Source organism: Lynx rufus, unplaced genomic scaffold, assembly GCF_022079265.1.
Source record: "Lynx rufus isolate CCGP_SWC_20201006 ecotype Redwood Valley unplaced genomic scaffold, mLynRuf1.p SCAF_16, whole genome shotgun sequence".
Lineage (NCBI taxonomy): Eukaryota > Metazoa > Chordata > Mammalia > Carnivora > Felidae > Lynx > Lynx rufus.
In genome coordinates this window covers 43,347,141-43,364,623 of record NW_025814830.1, presented here as the reverse complement: position 1 = coordinate 43,364,623, position 17,483 = coordinate 43,347,141, and the positions used below count along the sequence as shown (strand labels likewise).

At 40.9% G+C, this 17,483-nt stretch overlaps 1 protein-coding gene across 1 annotated transcript; it reads left to right on the top strand.

Moving 5' to 3' along the window:
- Positions 1-13,213: 13,213 nt before the first annotated feature.
- On the top strand, positions 13,214-17,483 carry LOC124511455 (haptoglobin). The gene is made up of 5 exons (XM_047078693.1): positions 13,214-13,268; positions 14,364-14,446; positions 14,754-14,855; positions 15,587-15,661; positions 16,570-17,483. Exons 1-5 carry the CDS (start codon positions 13,264-13,266, stop codon positions 17,346-17,348), a joined length of 1,044 nt encoding a protein of 347 aa, XP_046934649.1. The 5' UTR covers positions 13,214-13,263; the 3' UTR covers positions 17,349-17,483.

Below are 17,483 nucleotides of genomic sequence, written 5' to 3'. Positions count from 1 at the left end.
TCCTTTCTTCTCTTTCTCTCTTCTCTCACAGTTTGATGACTTTCTTTAATGTCATATTTAGATTATTTTCTTCTTCTTCTTCTTCTTTTTGTATTTACTTTGAGGTTACTATGAAGTTCACATATCTTACTTATCCTATGTTTGTAACAGTCTACTTTAAGTTAATGGCAACTTAAATTTGAACACATCCAAAACTACATTTTTATTCTCTCTGATGTTTAATGTTCCTGATATCACTTTTTATGTTTTAATTTTATGTATCCCTTAACTAATTATTGTAGTTTCTGTTAATTTTACTATTTTTGTCTTTTAGCCTTCTTAATAGCTTTATAATTAACCCATTATCTTTACTATATATTTACTTTTTTCCAGTGAGATTTTTACTTTCATATGTCTTCTTATTATTAGTTAGTGCCATTTTTTTTCAGCTTAAATATGTCCCTTTATTTATTTATTTTTTTAAATGTTTATTTTCGAGACAGAGGGAGACAGAGCACGGGTGGGGGCAGGCAGAGAGAGATGGAGACACAGAATCTGAAACGGGCTCCAGGCTCTGAGCTGTCAGCACAGAGCCCAATGCGGGGCTTGAACCCATGAACCGTGAGATCATGACCTGAGCCGAAGTCGGACACTTAACTGACTGAGCCACCCAGGCGCCCCAATATGTCCCTTTAATATTTTGTGTAAGACTGGTTTAGTAGTAATGCACTCCTGTAGCTTTTGCTTGTCTGGAAAACTTCTCTTTACTTCCAATCTGAATGATAACCTTGCTGGATGGAGTATTCTTGGTTTGAAGCTCCTTTCAGCACTTTGAATATGTCATGACACTACCTTTGGCTTGAAAAATTTCTGCTGAGAAATCGGCTGACAGCCTTATGGGGTTTCCCTTGTAGGAAACAATCTGTTTTTCTCTTGCTGCTTTTAAGAGTCTCTCTTTAACTTTTGATGTTTTAATTATAATGTGTCTTGGTATAGCTCTTTTTGGGCTTCATTTTTGGAGCTGTCTAGATTCCTGGACCTAGATGTCTATTTCTCTCCCTAAGTTAGAGACGTTTTCAGCCATTACATCTTCAAATAAGTTTTCTGACACTTTCTCTTACCCTTCTTCTGGGAACCCTATAATGCAAATGTTATTCTGCTTGATGTTGCTCCAGTGGTCACTTAAGTTACTTTCATTTTTTAAAATTGTATTTTTCCTTTTGTTACTCTGTCTGGGTGAGTTTCATTGCTCTATCTTCCAGGTTGCTGATTCATTCTTCTGCTTTATCCAGTCTACTGATGAACCCCTCTAATGTATTTTTCAGTTCAGTTTTTGTTTCTTCAGCTCTGCGACTTCTGTTTGGTACTCTCTTATGTCTTCTATGTCTTTGTTGAAGTTCTTACTGTATTCATCCATTTTTCTTCTGAGTTTGGTGAGCATCTTTGTAATCATTACTTTGAGTTGCTTATCAGGTAGATTACTTATCTCCATATCATCAAGGTCTTTTTCTGAGATTATATCTTATTCTTTCATTTGGAACACATTTCTTTTCCTGCTGATTTTGCTTGATTCTCTGTGTTTATTTCTGTGTATTAGGAAACAACATCTATCTCTCTGTCTTGAAGGAATGGCCTTGTTTAGGTGATGATCCTTTTCATTCAACCTTGCCCTAGTTCTCGGTTGTCTCTTGAACCTTTGTCTAAACTGCCTGATTTATTCTTATTTACTTATTTATTTATTTATTTATTTAGCGAGTGTGAGTAGGGGACAGTGGCAGAGAGAGAGAGAGAGAGAGAGAGAGAGAGAGAATCCCAAGCAGGCTCCATGTTCAGTGCACAGTATGATGTGTGGTTTGATCCCACAACTCTGGGATCATGTCCTGAGCCAAATCAAGAGTTGGACGCTTAAACAACAGAGCCACACAGGCACCCTTAAATTTCCTGATTTATTCTTGATATGACCCTGTTGTGGGAGATGTGCCAAGACCTGTCAGTGCTCCAAGGGGAGGTATTTCACTTAGCACCTGGTTTCAGGTTGATTGGAAGCCAGACTCTGGGGAGCAGCTTTTAAAATATGCATATATACACAGTCCTGTGGGGTTGCAATTGTAATGCCTGCTGTCCTTCAGACCAGGAGATCTGGAGGTGTCCCCTGTGTGACAACTCCAAAAATCAGGGTTCCAGATGAGTGTATAAGCTCCTTTCTGGGAAGTCTTGTTGAGCTGTAGGAAGGCCATGGGGGTATGGAATGATGATATCTCCCTGTTTACATTCCCTGGGAGTGCCTCCTTAGCCTCTAGGTTTGTGGAAAGCCTGAAGCTTGCCTCTCAGGCTGAAGCTCCAGGCTAAGGAAATAGGTTTTTTCACAGGAAGACTGCGAGTTGTAGCCTGTCAAGAACTGTCTGATTGTTACGGTCATATTGAGCTCTGGAACAGCCCTCTTGGCTACCAAGGCTAGGCAATCAAGAGGTGTCCCCGTGTGGGCTGAGTGTGCCTGCGAGCTTTGGCAAGACTGCTGGAGAGTGTTGGGGGTGAGGCACCCTAGCACCGTCTAAGAGGCAGCAGGAACATGTCTTAACTCTTCTCACCTATGAGTTTTAGCAAAGCAGCAGGATAGTGCCTTGTCTGCGCACATGCTGGCTTCAGGCTGAAAGCAGGAGAATGCCATCGCCTCTTGCACTTGCCAGCCCTGGCCACGGGGCAGGGAAGTGTTGCAACCACCTGTGTTTGCAGACTTTAGCTATGGAGTGGGAGAACTCTGTGACTAGTCAGGGAGTGGGGGAGTGCTGCAACCATTGTGCTCTCTGACCTCAGTAAATGTCATGACCCCCTGGCCCTGACCATCCCAGCAAGTTGGCAGGAGAGTGCTATCTCTGAGCTCACCTGCCTGCGCTAGCAGGCCATGTGGAAAGAGTGCAACAATGGTGTCCTCCAGCACCTCCATCTCCAGAGAGCATCTCAACTGTCCCCTGGCCCTCTAGCTGATGTCACCATATCAGCATATATTTCCCTCACATATGGTTTAGGTGCTTTTCAAACTGCTGTTTTATGCTGGGTCTTGGGGTGAGAAAGACCATATGTGAGCCCTCCAAGAGGGGAATCTCAGTTTCCTATACCACTTTAGGACCTCCAGATGTCAGCCCCACTGTTTTTCCAAGTTAGACATTCTGGGGCTTGTCCTTCTGTTACAGATACTAGAGGTTGGGGTGCCTGATATGGAGCACCAACCTCTTGCTCCTCTGAGAGAAGCATCTGCCTGGTGAGATCCCTCCTTATTGTGTTCCCGGGCTGGGGGTGGGTTTTTTTGGTGAGAGTGTGTCTCTGACTCTCTTATCCATCTTGATGTGGTTCTTTAATCCTTTCTTTTGCAGAGCAGTTCATTTAGTTTTCAGATATTTTTCAGAGGGAAATTATCCATATGCAACTGTAGATTTGCTATGTCTGTGGGAGGACAGGAGTTCAGGATCTTCCTGTGCCACCATCTTGGACCCTTCCCCCAACCCCATTTATAATCTTCCCATAAGAGAACCACAGGCCTATATGACTTCATTGGAAAATTCCCCCAAACAATTAAGAAAAATATTATCAATCTTACACAAACTCTTTCATGTAATAGAAAAATAGGGAACACTCTTCATATTTCATTAAGAGATCAACATAAACTTAATATTAAATCCTGATAAGGATATTGCCAAAAAGGAAATTTATAGATTGGTATTTCTTATTTCTTATGAACTCAGATGGAAAAATCCTAAAAAATAATCAATAAATCAAATACAGCAATATATAAAAATTATATTACATCATGAGAAATTTAAGTTTATTCCAGAAGTGAAGGTTGGTTTAACATTTAAAAATTGAGCAATATAATTCACCACATTAACAAAATAAATAATCTTATTAATAAAGAAAAATATTTGACACCTCTTTATGTTAAAAAAAAACTCAACAAACTAGGAATAAAAAGGAACTGCCTTAATCTGATAAATGATATCTACAAAAAGAAACAACAAACACAACAAACAAAACAAAAAAGCCTAGAGCTAACATAATACTTAGGAGTGAAATTCTGAATGCTTTTTGTCTCCCTGAGTTTGGGAATAGACAAGGATGCTCATTTCCCACTTATGTCTAACATGGTAGCAAAAACCCTAGTTAGTGCAATAAGGTGAGAAAAATAAATAAAAGATACAAAGATTAGAAAAGAAGAGGTAAAAAAGTCATTATTTGCAGATGACATGATTGTGTACCTAAAAAAATTAGATTAAGGAAACTATTAGATTTAATTAGTGAAATTACAAGTTTGCTGGATATAACATCAATATACTAAAATCACGCATACTTTCCTACCTTCACTATAAACAATTAGCAAATTAAATGAAAATATCATTTATAGTAGCCATAAAAATTGCATGCTTAGGAGTAAATCTAATAAAAGGGGTGCACTAGATGTATCCTAAAATGTACAAGGCACTGAAATTAAAGACAAGTTAAATAAATGAGGGGATACACCATGTTTAGGGATTGGAAGACTCAATATTGTCAAGACGTCAATTCTCCCCAAATTGATCTAGAAATCTGATGCAATCCCAATCAAAATCCCAGCAGGACATTTTCAAATCAATAAGTAAAAGACATTTCATAAAGAAGATATCTAAATGGACCAATAATAATATAAAAAGTGCTCTATAGGGTTGCCTGGTTGGCTCAGTCTGTTGAGCATCCAACTTTTGGTTTTGGTTCAGGTCGTGATCCCAGGGTCATGGGATTGAGCCCTATGTTGGGCTCTGCCCCGAGTGTGGAGCCTGCTTAAGATTCTCTTTCTCCCTGCTTCTGCCTCTCTCCTTCTCTTGCACTCTCTCTCTCTCTCTCTAAAAAAAAAAAAAAAAAAAAAAAAAAAAGCAGCAATATATATCATTCAATATCTGTGAGATGCAAATGAAAGCCATCATTATAATTTGCTGTGTATGTATCAGAATGGCTAAAATTGAAGTGTATTGGCAACGATACGGAGCAACTGGAATCTAAGCAACTGGAATATTACAGGTGGGAGTGTATAGTGGAGAATTGTTTGGCAGCATCTACTAAAGCTAAACACCACTGGGGCACCTGGGTAGCTCAGTGGGTTAAGCGTCCAGTTTTTGATTTTAGCTCACATCATGACCTAAGGGTTTGTGAGATTGAGCCCTGTGTTGGGCTTTGTGCTGACAGGTTGGAGCCTACTTGGGATTCTCTCTCTCCCCCTCTCTCTCTGCCCCTTCCCTGCTCATGTTATAAACAAACAAACAAACAAACAAACTTAAAAAAAATAAATCTAAACACTGCCTACCCTATGACACAGCAAGCTATTTATTCAAGAAAAATGAGCACATGTATTCACCAAAAGACATGTGCAAGCAAGTTCATAGTAGCTTTATTTATAATAGCCCAAACTGGAATAAATTCAAACACCCATAAACAGAGAATGGATAAACCAACTGTGGTTTATCCATACAATGGAATACTTCTCAGGAATAAAAAAGAAGCAAACTAATGTGACAATATGGATGATTCTTACAGACATATGATGGGCAAAAGAAGCCAGAAACAAGTGACTACTATTTGATTCTATTTATATGAAGTTCAAGATCAGGCAAAACTATCATGACAGAAGTCAGAATACTGGTTACTTTTTGAGGGTTGGGTGTTCATTGCAAGGAACTCAAAATAGTCTTCTGGGTGCTAGAAATATTTTATACCTTGACCTAATGTTTTAAGATTTGATGTTTGTCTAAGATTTGATGTTTTTAGTAAATGACGCTAGATCAATTGTATACCCATATGGAATAAAATTAGCCTGGCCTCCTACCTTACTTCCCTGAATTTATGTAAGGTATTTATAACAGACAATTTAGAATCATAAAGTCCCAACAATGAAGGAATATTTAAAGTATACATGACACATCTTTAAGTTAGGACTATGATGTGGCATTGAAAGTGTTGTAAAGAGTTTGCTACAACATAGAAAATGCCTGTAATATTGGGTAAAAAAGGCAGACCACAAAAATTATAGATATAGATATAGATATAGATATAGATATAGATATAGATATAAGGAATTATCAACACGATGTAAAAGAATGTACAGAGAAAAGCCTGGAAGAAAATGACACTAAAGTGTTAATAGTGGTTATTGGTTGTCTTGGGGTGGCAAAATAATGGGAAGACTTATTTCTTATTTTTATTTTTCTGTAGCTTGCAAAATTTCAAGACTTCAATAATGGTAGAACTTTTAAAAAATAATTTTTTCCTTCCAAAACCAAAACTCTACCCTTCAAGTTTCTCTGCCAACTGCTGTCCTGCTTTATGAATTTTTTAAGCTTTTCTGCTTTCTGTTCTCACCACAAAATGTGTTTCCTACATCCTGTGGCTGGCTACTCTCAGCTGTCACCTCCTCATCTTGTCCCATCCTAATTCCAAGTCAGAAGGCCTTTGGGCTGGATACTATTTTTTTCTTTCTTCTTTAAAAATTTTTTTTTCTTAACGTTTATTTATTTCTGAGAGAGAGAGAGACAGAGCATGAGTGGGGGAGGGACACAGAGAGAGAGGCAGACACAGAATCTGAAGCAGGCTCCATGCTCTGAGCTGTCAGCACAGAGCTCGATGCAGGCCTTGAACTCAAGAACTGTGAGATCATGACTTGAGCTGAATTTGGATGCTTAACTGACTGAGCCACCCTGGCGCCCTGGGCTGGATACTCTTTTTTTTTTTTTTTTTTAATTTTTTTTTCAACGTTTATTTTTGGGACAGAGACAGAGCATGAACAGGGGAGGGGCAGAGAGAGAGGGAGACACAGAATCGGAAACAGGCTCCAGGCTCTGAGCCATCAGCCCAGAGCCTGACGCGGGGCTCGAACTCCCGGACCGCGAGATCGTGACCTGGCTGAAGTCGGACGCTTAACCGACTGCGCCACCCAGGCGCCCCTGGGCTGGATACTCTTAATTGTCAAGTTAATAAAGGATGCCAAAGGCAGAGAGCCTATGAACTCTCCCTTGTCCGTTATAATAGAGCTCAGGTTTTGTTTACAGGCAAATGCAATTTTTTTTTTTTTGAGAAAAAAAGCTTTATTTTCAAAGTCACAAGTAGTCTTCATTTTAATTTTTTTTATTAACTTGTTTTTTTATTTTTTTGCATTTACATCCAAATTAGCATATAGTGCAACAATGATTTCAGGAATAGATTCCTTAGTGCCCCTCACCCATTTAGCCCATCCCCCCTCCCACAACCCCTCCAGTAACCCTCAGTTTGTTCTCCATATTTATGAGTCTCTCCTGTTTTGTCCCTCTCCCTGTTTTTATATTATTTTTGTTTCCCTTCCCTTATGTTCATCTGTTTCATCTCTTAAAGTCCTCAGATGAGTAAAGTCATATGATTTTTGTCTTTCTCTAATTTCACTTAGCATAATACCCTCCAGTTCCATCCACATAGTTGCAAATGGCAAGATTTCATTCTTTTTGGTTGCTGAGTAATACTCCATTGTATATATATACCACATCTTCTTTATCCATTCATCCATGGATGGACATTTGGGCTCTTTCCATACTTTGGCTATTGTGGATAGTGCTGCTATAAACATGGGGGTGCATGTGTCCCTTTGAAACAGCACACCTGTATCCCGTGGATAAATGCCTAGTAGTACAATTTCTGGGTCGTAGGGTAGTTCTATTTTTAATTTTTGAGGAACCTCCATACTGTTTTCCAGAGTGGTCGCACCAGCTTGCATTCCCACAAATGCAAATTTTCATGCATCTAGTGCGTAAGCATTTAGTCGAATTACAGTGGTGGTGAGACATGTCTCATTTTAGATATTCTAGGAGGGGCATTTGCAGCCCAAAGAGAAAACTTCCACCTCCGCTTCACAGGATCACAGAGCAGTGCAGTCATGTTGCAGCATGTATACACAGTGGGAGAAGTTGTGGCCGTTTATAATGCAGATTCTCAGACTCTGCTCAGACTGGATCAATTCTCTGCAAGGAGGGGCCTGGGCTTTGCCTCTTAATGTCTGTCTGGTGATTCTCCCCCACCCTCCTTCACTTTTTAAATGTTATTTGATACCAACATATGTTTTGAAAAATTATTTATTTATTCATTCTTGTTCTATTCTATTTCTTAGAGAAAGAGTGTGAGTGGGGGAGACAGGCAGAGGGAGAGAGCCCAAAGCTGGGTTGTTAACAATAATTTATTTATATTTACATATGTGATTTTCTCTTATGCCTTCCTCCTGCCTCCCTATGAGAAGTAACATTTTACATTTTGTGTTTTCCATTCTTTTAAAATATTTAAAAATACAGTTTTTGTCTTCTTGGCATCTAGGCCTATAAGACATATTGTTTAGTTCTGCTTGTTTTTAAAAAAAATTTTTGGCCTCAAGAGAAAGAAGTTTATTATTTTTTATGAATTTTTTGTGATAAAGTATATATAACAAATTTTCTGGTAACAGTTCTAAAGTGTACAATTCAATGGCATTAATTACATTTGCAATGTTGTGTAATCATCACTACCATTTCCAAAAATTTTCATCACTCCAAACAGAAACTCTGTACCCATTAAGCAATAATACTCCTCTGTCCCCTCCCCTAGGCTCTGGTAACCTCTACTTTGTGTCTATGAATTTGCCTTTTCTAGATATTTCATAGAAGTAGAATCATACGATATTTGTCTTTTTGTGTCCGGTTTCTTTCACTTAGCATAATATTTGTAGCATGTGCCAGAACTTTTTATAGATGAACAGTAGTCTATTGTACATATATGCCACGTTTTGTTTATCCATTCATTTGTTGAAGGACACTTGGATTGTTTCTACCTTTTGGTTATTGTGAATAATGCTGTCAGGAACATTGATGTACAAGAATCTTTTAGAGACCCTATTTTCAATTATGTTGGCTATATACCTAGAAGTAGAACTGCTGGGTCATATAACAATTCTATGTTTAGCTTTTTGAGGAACCATCATAGTGTTATCCACAGAGACTACACCATTTTATATTCCCTACAGCAGTATACGGCAGTTCCGACTTATTCACACCCTTGCCAACATTTATTATGTATGTATATATGTGTGCATATATATGTATATGCACATATATATATACACATAGATATATGTATTATATAATTTCAAACATATATTTTGAAAAAATATATATTTTAATATATTTATTTTATTTTGTTATTTTGAGAGTGATAGAGAGCGCGCACATGTGCAAACAGGGAAGTGGCAGAGAGACAGGGAAAGAGAAGAGAATCCCAAGCAGAGTCCATGCTGTCAGCCCAAGGTCTGACACGGGGCTTGATCCCATGAACTTAAGATCATGACCTGAGCCAACATCAAGAGTTGGATGCTCAACTGACTGAGCCACTCAGGGGCCCAACATATATTTGATTGTAGCCATCCTAGTAGGTATGAGTGCCATGCTGTGTGTGTGTGTGTGTTTATATCAAAGTTTTAAAATAATCTCTACACCTCATGTGGGATTTGAACTCATGACTCTGAGATTGAGAGTGGCATGCTCTTCCGACTGAGCCAGCCAGGTGCCTTGGCATCCTGTGGTTTTGACTTGCACTTCTGTAATGATATTTCCAGTGATGGTGAGCATCTTATCATGTGCTTATGTGCTTATTGGTCATTTGTGTATTTTCTTTTGAAAAAATGTTGGTTCAAATCATTTGCCCATTTTAAAAAGTAATATTTATTTATTTATTTAAAAATTTACATCCAAGTTAGCATATAATGCAATAATGATTTCAGGAGCAGATTCCAGTGATTGATCACCTATGTGTAACACTCAGTGCTCATCCCAACAAATGTCTTCCTTAATGCCCGTTACCCATTTAGCCTATCCCTCCTCCCACAACCCCTCCAGCAACCCTCTGTTTGTTCTCTATGCTTAAGAGTCTCTTATGTTTTGTCTCCCTCCCTGTTTCTATATTAATATTTAAAAACTTTTTTTAATGTTTATTTATTTTTGAGACAGAGAGAGACAGAGCATGAACGGGGGAGGGTCAGAGAGAGAGGGAGACACAGAATCTGAAGCAGGCTCCAGGCTCTGAGCTGTCAGGACAGAGCCCGATGCAGGGCTCGAACTCACAGAGCGTGAAATCATGACCTGAGCCAAACTCAGAAGCTCAACCGAGCCACCCAGGCGCCCCTCTATATTATTTTTGATTCCCTTCCCTTATGTTCATCTGTTTTGTACCTTAAACACCTCATATGAATGAAGCCATATGATATTTGTCTTTCTCTGACTAATTTCACTTAGCATAATACCCTCTAGTTCCATCCATGTAGTTGCAAATGGCAAGATTTCATTCTTTTTGATTGCCGAGTAATACTCCATTGTGTACACACACACACACACACACACACACACACACACACACACACACACAGACACACATCACATCTTCTTTATCCATTCATCCGTCAATGGCATTTGCCTATGTTTTCATTGGATTGTGTTTTTGTTGTTTTTGTAGAATATCTGGATATTAAATCCTTGTCAGAGATATGATTTATAAATATTTCCTCCCACTCATAGATTGTCTTTCCCCTTTCTTGATATTGTCTTTTGATGCACAAAAGTTTTAAATTTATCTATTTTTTGTTGTTGCTTGTGATTTGGATCAAAGAATCTTTTTCCAAGTATGTTTGTTTTTGAGCTCTCTAAAAGTGTTATCATTCTTTTTCTTTAAAAAATTTTTTTAAATGTTTATTTTTGAGAGAGCGTGAGCAGAGGAGGGGCAGAGAGAGATGGAGACACAGAATCTGAGGCAGGCTCCAGGCTCTGGGCTGTTAGCACATAGCCCAATGTGGGGCTCGAACTCACAGACTGTGAGATCATGACCTGAGCTGAAGTTGGATGCTTAACGGACTGAGCCACTCAGGTGCCCCAAAGTGGTATCATTCTTAACGTAATCTCCTGAAACTTGCCACTTTCTTTCAAACTTATGATTTTCCATGTTTTTTCATTGTCTGTTCACTCTCACAGCTGTGTAATACAGATTGTCCCTGACTGAAGATGGTTCAACTTAACGAGTTTTTTCTTTCCTCCTTTTTAAAAAAAGTATAGTTGACGTACACTATTCTATTAGTTTTAAATACATAATGATTCAACATTTGTATATAGCATGAAATGCTCATCATGGTAAGTGTAGTTACCATCTGTCACCACACAAAGTTATTCCAATATTATCGAGTATATTCCCTATGCTGTACATAACATCCTTATGACTTAATTTATTTTATAAGTGGAAGTTCGGGGCGCCTGAGTGGCTCAGTCGGTTGAGCGTCCGACTTCAGCCAGGTCACGATCTCGCGGTCCGTGAGTTCGAGCCCCGCGTCAGGCTCTGGGCTGATGGCTCGGAGCCTGGAGCCTGTTTCCGATTCTGTGTCTCCCTCTCTCTCTGCCCCTCCCCCGTTCATGCTCTGTCTCTCTCTGTCTCAAAAATAAATAAACATTAAAAAAAATTTTATAAGTGGAAGTTCATATCTCTTAATCCCATCACCTGGATCACCTAGCTCCTCACCCCCGACTTCTGATTTTTTGACTTTATGATGGTGTGAAAGCAGCATGCATTTAGTAGAAACTGTACTTTGAATTTTGATCTTTGCCCGTGCTAGTCATATGCAGGATGAGAGTCTCTTGTGATGCTCGGCAGTTTCCAGTCAGCTACACGATCATGAGGGTAAACAATCAATACACTTAATGACCATTCTTTACCCACATAACCACTTTGTTTTTCATTTTCACTACAGTATTCAAGAAATTACATGAGATATTCAACGTTTTATTATAAAGGAGACTTTGAGTGAGATGATTTTGCCCAACTTAGGGCAATGGGATTGTTCTGGGCACATTTAAGGTAGGCCAGGCTAAATTTTGATGCTTGGTAGGTCAGGTGTATTAAATGAATTTGTGACTTACAATATTTTCAACTTAAGATGGTTTATCAGGATGCAGCCCTATCACAAGGCGTGGAAGATCTGTATTCCATTATATGGATATACCACATTATTTAGCCATCCCCCTATTAAAAGTATTTTGAGTACAGTTGACACACAATGTTACATTAGTTTCAGGTGGACAACATAGTGATTCAACATCTCTATATGTTATGCTGTGCTCACCATGAGTGTAGCTACTACCATCGGTCACCTTCCAACACTATTGCAATATGATTAATTGTATTCCCTGTATCTTTTATTCCCATGACCTATTCTTTCCAGAACCGGAAGCTGTATCTCCCTCTCCCCTTCACCCATTTTGTCCATCCTCTCAATCCCTTCCCTCTGGCAGCCATCACTTTGTTCTCAGTATTTAAAGGTCTAATTCTGCTTTTTGCTTGTTTGCACCCATTCCCTACTGATGGACATCTATGCTGTTTCCAGTGATCTTGCTGTTACATCAGTGCCACCACCAATATCTCAAAGTGGTTCTTTTGTACATTATAACTTAAGAACCACTGATCTTTTTTTTTTTTAATGAACAAAGCAGTATTTTATTGAGTTCAATTGAGTAGGACTTGGAATATAGAGTGCAGACATTTGACTGAAGCGTACTGATTTTCCTCACCTGCTGTCTGTATTAATTACTGGATTACAATACCATGAGAACTACTACCATTGAGCATGGTTTGCAGCAGCCTACAGTACAGCTTTAACCATTTTGTGTGATTTCTTGCAAAGAGCTATCAGAGAAGACAATAAATACATTTTACTGATTTCAGGTTGGAGAAGTTTTAAGCAATAGGGAGATGTCAACACAGGGTGAGGAAGATGATTGTGAAAAGGAAATGCTTTCTTTAGAGCCCTGTCTCAGCCAGGTTGCAGGAACATCTATAAGACGTTTGAAATAATGCAAAGAAGGGTTTTTTTTTTTTTCTCAGTGCTGAAAACTCTCCAAAACAAAGAGACACAGATTGACGTTTCCTCCCCCACTCCTGCACAGTGGCTGATTTCGGGAAACACTTGGGCAGCTACAGGGGGTCATGGCGTGGCCAGGCTTCTTTGGGGTTTGTAAAGAAACACCAGGGGCAACTCAAGCGTGAAGCAAGAGCTCAGCTCTTAACAGGGATATTGTTTGTGGCTCTGTTACTGGAAAATGCAGTGACCTTAACAAGGTCAAAGTTGTGTAGACACAGCAATTACGAAACCCAGAAGGGGGTGGAGTGAGATACCGGAGGCATAAAAGCATCAGCAGGTAGCCCCCACAGCACTGCTCTTCCAACCGGCAGGACAAACCAAAGATGAGGTGAGTCCATGGTTCTGCCACTTCCCTCCTTGCCTTGCTCATGTCATCTTTCTCTGTGCACATCTTGTACCCACGGGACAGCTCAGGTATGGGGGGAACCAAAGGAGAGATGGAAATCAAGAACAAAGAAATAGGGCCACTGGGCTAAACTATAGCAAATTAAGGGGTTTAGTTTAGCGTGCTAAATCTTCTGCTTTTCTGCGTCCATGAGAATGTGACTTACTCTAAACAGTATCTTTTTCCTCGAGGTTACAAAATTTTCATCTTTACAGGGGATGCCAGAGGCTCCCATAATAGGCTTTCTGGTATTTAAGATATGTTTATTAGCAGATTTTTTTTTGTTTGTTTTAAAAAATGTGTAAGACCAATAGTAACACATTTGAGTGACCCAATTAAGGCACTGAGATTTTATCAAAGCAAAAAAAAACCCCAAAAAAACAAACCTTTTTTAAAGGTTGAAATAACAAGACTACATACTTAACTAAGCAATCTCTGTACAGTTGGCTTCTGTCAGCAAAACGATTACCTGGTAGTGTCGCCTATGCGTCAATGCCCATGTCTACGGCCATGGGGTTTCCTAAAGGCAAATCATCATAAAATAATAGGAAAACCATAAGTTCTGTATATTTAAAACATCTACTTATGGAAAAAATTAAAAAGTCTAGGGAATAGCATAAGAAATCCCTACTTTTCCGTCTTCAAGTTACCCACACTTTATTAGCTATTATCCTGTAGCCCAGCGCCTTTGGTGTCTGAGGCTTTTTTTTTTTTTCAGGAGAGCTCATTTATTATTAGCAACTTAATGTTTCCTAAATGCTGCCAGAAATTGAGGCCCACATGCCTATGTACCTTCCTATCTTGGTGGTTCCTCTCTGAGGCTCATGTAGAATTCTCAGCAGCACGGACCACACTGGAACCCGAGTGGACTGTGTATATGGGTGCTGGCAGGAGGCAACTTCTTGGTTCTAACACTTCCATGTAGCTTCTTCTCTGGCTGGCTAATGGGAGGGGTGTGTGTGTGTGTGTGTGTGTGTGTGTGTGTGTGTGTGTAGCAAGGAGACCAGTTGTGCACCCCTTCTTGTCCTGTCTCTGCAGAGCCCTGGGAGCTGTTGTTGCCCTCCTGTTCTGGGGGCAGCTTTTCGCAGTGGACACTGGCAGTGAGACCACGGATAACACAGGTAGGTCTTTGGGTTTGGGTGGGAGCTGGATGTCCCAGCACTGCTGGGTCTCATTGACCCTATCACATCTGCACCCTCTCTTTGGGAAGAGCCACTTCCTCCTTCTCATCTTAACCTCTGGTATTTCAGTCCCGTGAAGAACACTGGAGAGCCATCCAGAAAAAAGGGGAGATGGCCTTCCCTTTGGCTTCCATTTGAGGTGGAGGGCAGTTGATACGGAGAACAGCTTCTTCTCAACTCTTTTCATGGGTCTCTGGGATGAGTTTCTGAACATGAACCCCCTCTTCCTATTGCATTTCCTTTGCAGAGGTCAGCCTTCCAAAGCCCCCAGAGATTGAGAATGGCTATGCGGAGCACTTTGTTCGTTACCAGTGTAATCCCCTCTATAAACTGCGCACCGAAGGAGACGGTAAGACCTGGACCATGTCCCTGCACCCTCCTCCATCCCGGCCTTTCCATGATGAGTGGGGCCAAGGGTGATGGGCCAGAAAACTTACATGTTCTCCTTGGAACCAGAAGAGGTAGATTCTAATAGCGATTTTGTCACCAGTAGCTGTGGCCTTTTGGGCAAATTAACTTTAGCTCCAAGTTTTCTCCTTTGTTAAGGGGAGGTGATAACATGTAGCCTACTCATCTCAGAGTGAGATCTACATCTCCAAAAGGAGATGTGGTAAAAAAAAAAACAACCAAGGGTGGTGCCAGTGATGACAAGGGGTGGTCCTTAATAGTGAGTACTGTGTTCCCAGCACTGTTCTAAATTCTTGATGTATATCTGCTCACTTAGTTCTTACAAAACCCTCTGAAGAGATACTGTTACTCTCATTTTGCTGATGAGGACACTGAGGTACAGACAGGCTGAATAACTTACTCAAGTTCAAGTAGCCTGTAAGGTGAACAGGCAGAATTTGAACCCTGGTTCCTACTCTGTACTGTGTCTCCATGACAACAAATCTGTCCTGCTGGGCTTCACTGCCCAACCCCCCTCCCCCGCACTTGGCTTCTAGTACACTGCTCTTCCCTTCCTCCCTTCCTCCCTCCCTCCCTTCCCCTCTCTTTCTCTGATTCTCTTTAAACACCTCCTCTCCTCATGCTGGGTCCAGATTCAGTGTCTTTTAACTCTTTTCTATCCTTTTGCTTCAGGAGAGTATACATTAAACAGTGAGAAGCACTGGACAAACAAGGCCATTGGAGAGAAACTTCCCGAATGTGAAGCAGGTAGGAAGCCAGGGGCCCTGGGAAGCTGACCAAAGGTAGGTGTTGAGAGTCTAGTGTGTGGGCAGGCACATCCTTCCTGAGTGGCTTCCTCTGAGCATCACAGGGCCAAGATGAGGGACCTGGGAGAACCCAAAATGGCCAGGCCGATAAGTGAGCATTTGGGTGATGGCTCTCCAAAAAAGTGCACTAAGGATCTCCTTCATTTGGGTCTTTGGGGTATTGACTGAATCCACTGTCCACATTGCCCCCAGAGAATCAGAAGGCCCTGTGTATACAGAGAGGCCGCCTAGGCAGCCCAGGGTCAAGTGTACAGCCAGCTCCAGGAAGAACTAGTCATGGGAGGACAGAACAAAAAGAAATCCATGGAAGTATGAGGTAGCAGGTTGGAGACGGGTTAGGACTTCTAGTTCCTGTTATTAGGAAAAGCTACTGCTCCTTCCCTTTCCCTCCTGGGACGGGAGGATTCTGTCTGCCCTCTTCTATGACTAGTGGTGTAGAATCACTAAGCTGCCTTCTAGCTAAAATCTGAGTTCCAGCCAACGCTGCAACAGATGGCTCTTTATTTAGGGAGAATGAATTTTTATAGCTTCTCACCCTCACAATGACTTTTAGGGAAGCATTGAGATTTGAAAATCTCAGCACTACTTGTTTTTTTTTTTCATGAGTTAGAAAAGCAGGAAATAGAACTGTGCTCTACTGATGTAAACAACTTTATAAAAAAGAGCCACTTTAAACTGTCAACAATGGAAATGGGGGGAGCAGGTGGTAAGGCAAGGAGTGTAAATATTCCTAGCTGTGCAGAAATTAACACAACAGTTTAGACAGCAGCAATTGCCAATGCTTTGCCCCTCTTTCCTACACTGGGAGACTCACATTTCTGCTCCTGACTTTCTTGCTTTCCTTGACAGTGTGCGGAAAGCCCAAGAACCCGGTGGATCAGGTGCAGCGGATCATGGGTGGATCAGTGGATGCCAAAGGCAGCTTTCCCTGGCAGGCTAAGATGGTCTCCCACCATAATCTCACCTCGGGGGCCACACTGATCAGTGAACAGTGGCTGTTGACCACGGCTAAAAATCTCTTCCTGGGCCATAAAGATGATGCAAAAGCAAAAGACATTGCCCCAACTTTGAAACTCTATGTGGGGAAAAATCAGCCTGTGGAGATTGAGAAGGTGGTTCTCCACCCTAACTACTCCAACGTAGACATCGGGCTCATCAAACTCAAACAGAAGGTGCCCATTGATGAGAGAGTAATGCCCATCTGTCTACCTTCAAAAGATTATGCAGAAGTGGGGCGTGTGGGCTATGTGTCTGGATGGGGGCGAAATACCAACTTTAATTTCACTGAGCTACTGAAGTACGTCATGCTGCCTGTGGCTGATCAAGAGAATTGTGTGAAGCACTACGAAGGCAGCACAGTGCCCGAGAAGAAGTCATCAAAGAGTCCTGTAGGGGTGCAGCCCATACTGAATGAGCACACCTTCTGTGCTGGCTTGTCTGAGTTTCAGGAAGATACTTGCTACGGTGACGCTGGCAGTGCGTTTGCCGTTCATGACGAGGACGACAACACCTGGTATGCAGCTGGAATCCTGAGCTTTGATAAGAGCTGTAGGGTTGCTGAGTATGGCGTGTACGTGAAAGTGCCCTCCATCCTGGCCTGGATTCAGGAAACCACAGCTGGCAACTAATGCTGTCTGGCTGGGAGCCCTAGCCTGACAGCAAGACTTTACTCTGGAAGAGAGGAAACTAGATGGGAGGAGAGGGGATAAAATGGGGTAAGAAGCAGTGCTGAGTCAATCAATAAAGGGATTTCTTTTGAGTCA